This window comes from Cariama cristata, unplaced genomic scaffold (genome assembly GCF_000690535.1).
Source record: "Cariama cristata isolate BGI_N322 unplaced genomic scaffold, ASM69053v1 scaffold974, whole genome shotgun sequence".
NCBI lineage: Eukaryota > Metazoa > Chordata > Aves > Cariamiformes > Cariamidae > Cariama > Cariama cristata.
This window is the reverse complement of record NW_009612131.1, coordinates 1,503-4,099: the sequence shown is the minus strand read 5'-3', so window position 1 is coordinate 4,099 and position 2,597 is coordinate 1,503. Positions and strand designations below refer to the sequence as shown.

At 36.8% G+C, this 2,597-nt stretch overlaps 1 protein-coding gene across 1 annotated transcript in view; it reads right to left on the bottom strand.

The window, feature by feature from the left end:
• The window catches only part of SNX24 (sorting nexin 24), a gene marked incomplete at its 5' end in the record, with an annotated part of 36,767 nt that extends 34,612 nt beyond the window's left edge, over positions 1-2,155 (bottom strand). The window contains one exon of the mRNA XM_009698476.1: positions 2,051-2,155. Within this exon, the coding sequence (XP_009696778.1) occupies positions 2,051-2,155 (105 nt within the window). The remainder of the gene's footprint in view (positions 1-2,050) is intronic.
• Between the last annotated feature and the right edge of the window lie 442 nt (positions 2,156-2,597).

Sequence of the window (2,597 nt, the reverse complement as noted above, 5' to 3'; positions counted from 1 at the left end):
CCACTTACTAGTGGCGGTAGTAGCCAAACTACTGGCTACTACTACTAATGATTAACTCTCATTAATACCACCTGAAAATATGTTTGCAATATTTTATATACATGGTGTTAAATTAAAAACTGATCATGTATTCTGAAATTGTAGCATGTTCCTACACTGTGTCTTGGAAAATACTTGGCACTATTAAAAACCTTCTGATAACCAAAGTGCCTTAATATGAACTTTTAATTGTCTAAAATCAGGCTCTCATTATTTTAAAACTTAAAATTTCACTGATGATTAGTTCTGGCTTCTGTTAGCAGAAACAGAAATTAATGACTTTGACAAGAATATGAATGACTTTTGTTCTTGTTTTAAATTAGTATGCACATCACTATGGATATAACTTAGAGGCTTGTCATGTTTTAATTAGACAGTGTCCAGCAGTTCCTTCCAACCTAAACCACTGCATGTTCCTATGATAGCCAATGGTGATAGAAGAGGGGAAAATTTAAATAAACGTGCAACTGTACAAGAACAAGAGCTGACTAACTCTTCCAGTAGGGGGAGATGTTATTTTAAAGTTTATCAGCAATTAAAAAGTGCTAACCAATTTACCCCTGAATCTTTTTAATAAAATCAACCTCATAAAAGAAATTGGTACATGTGCCTTAGTAGTGATATTCTCCAAAAGACAGTTATACGAAAATCAGAAAAAAAAAAAAAAATTCGCAGGAAATGGGTGTAAGAGAAAAACACATTGATGATGGAGCAAGCTGTGCTGACAGCCTTCAAAACCAAAAAGGCTCATTCCTTTCCAAAACCAAAGTCTCTCCAACAGCAATGTTTTTTCACCCACACAATAAATGTAATTTTTAGATGCCAAAGATGCTACATATCACATAGCAAGAAGGAAAAAAGGATTACATTTTTGAATTTAATAATACTAAATGTTTTAAAATAAAAAATAAAAATAAATGACATTGCCTCCAATGCTCCCTCTATCTCAGAACAAAATCTGAGCTGTGTTTTCCCCCTTATGTCCAAATTTCTTTTTAAAAGTTTAATGTCAGAAGTAATACTGTCTTGTGTCACACTATAATTCTATTCTCCTTCATAAGTAGTTTTCTTTTACAAACCTTCCTAAGACTCTGGGAGGTTCCCGTGTAGTGCTGGTTAGCATCTATTTTCTATGAATGTCTGAGTAAAAAAAGAATACTCTCACTGTTGCCTTCCTCCCAAAACAATTCCCTTTTGACTCAGATCATTTCTATGATCCCCTTCAATAAAACAGCACTTGCATCAGTACAGCTGAAGGTGCAGTGAACTGGGAACAGGTCTAGAGGAACACCTTCATCTGGCTTTGTCACTAGAGAAATGGTCGTGAAATTACACCACAGGGAATTTTTAAAGCAATCATGGTGAGAGTAGAAATTCCATTTATTAAAAAAGGCTGGGATTTATCACTGGTATATTTAGATGTCTATATGTCTGAATCATTCCTGAAGACTCCTTTTACAGTCTGTAGCAAAATCAGAACTCAGATAGGTAGAATCTGGGACTTCAAATGCAAGTTTCCAAACTGACTGAGATGACTATGAGATGACATGCACCTATTTCAACTAGATGAACAATTCAGATACAAGCATGTACAGTAGAGAGATATGAATTTGATGTGCTGATTCTTCCCTAGTCTGTCTAAATAGGGGTGAGTTAAGTAGAGCCTCCTTGTATCTCTTCTGCAACAGTTTTGATTAGTATAGTCGGAACAACTTTGGAAAGAATAACTTTATTTTCCCCATTTTAGGTACAGGAAAGTGAGGTATTAGTACGTTCGTTCAAGTCAGTCAGCAGCTTTTGCAAAAATCACGAAAAAATCCAGAACAGCCTGGATTTCTAGCTGCTAGTCTTGCTAAGTGAACAGAAATCATCACCACTGCTAAGTATGCAGCTCATCTCCCACCTCTAAAATTGTGTATCAGTAAAACACCCCACTTCACACCTTCAAATGCTTTGGATACTGTGACTCTGAAAATGAATGCTGCTTTTACAGTGCTGAGAAAAGACTCACCTGCAAGTACAACTCCAAGCCTTGCCGTCGCTGCTCCAGGACCTTGGGGACCCAGTTTCTCACATGCTTTGAAGGGATCTCTGGAGTTCTTATGAACTTCTTGAGCTGCAAACAAAAAAATGTTGACAGAAACAAAGTATAATAGCTTCCCTTTAAAGTAAACACATTTATGTTAGAGATGAGGCAGTACAGGTAAAATAACCACGCATAAAGGACAACAGCATTCCAATAAAGTTACTCACCATCAGCTCACTGAAGTAACAGCAGACTTCATACCTACAGGTTGCAGTTAAAATTCTCCAAGTCTAGCTGCACTGGACAGTGAAGAGGAACCCTGCTAACAATTTGTTATGACTAACAACCTTAGAACAAAATGGCAAGAACTACATGAGAATACATGAAATGAGTTCTCTGTTAGTCAACCTGGGATGATACCTCACAATGTCACTGTGATGTACGCAGATACTTCCCTGCTAACTGCAGTGACAAAATACTGTGACAAATTCTAACTCTAGATTTAGGCAACTGTGAACACGCGGGAGAAGTG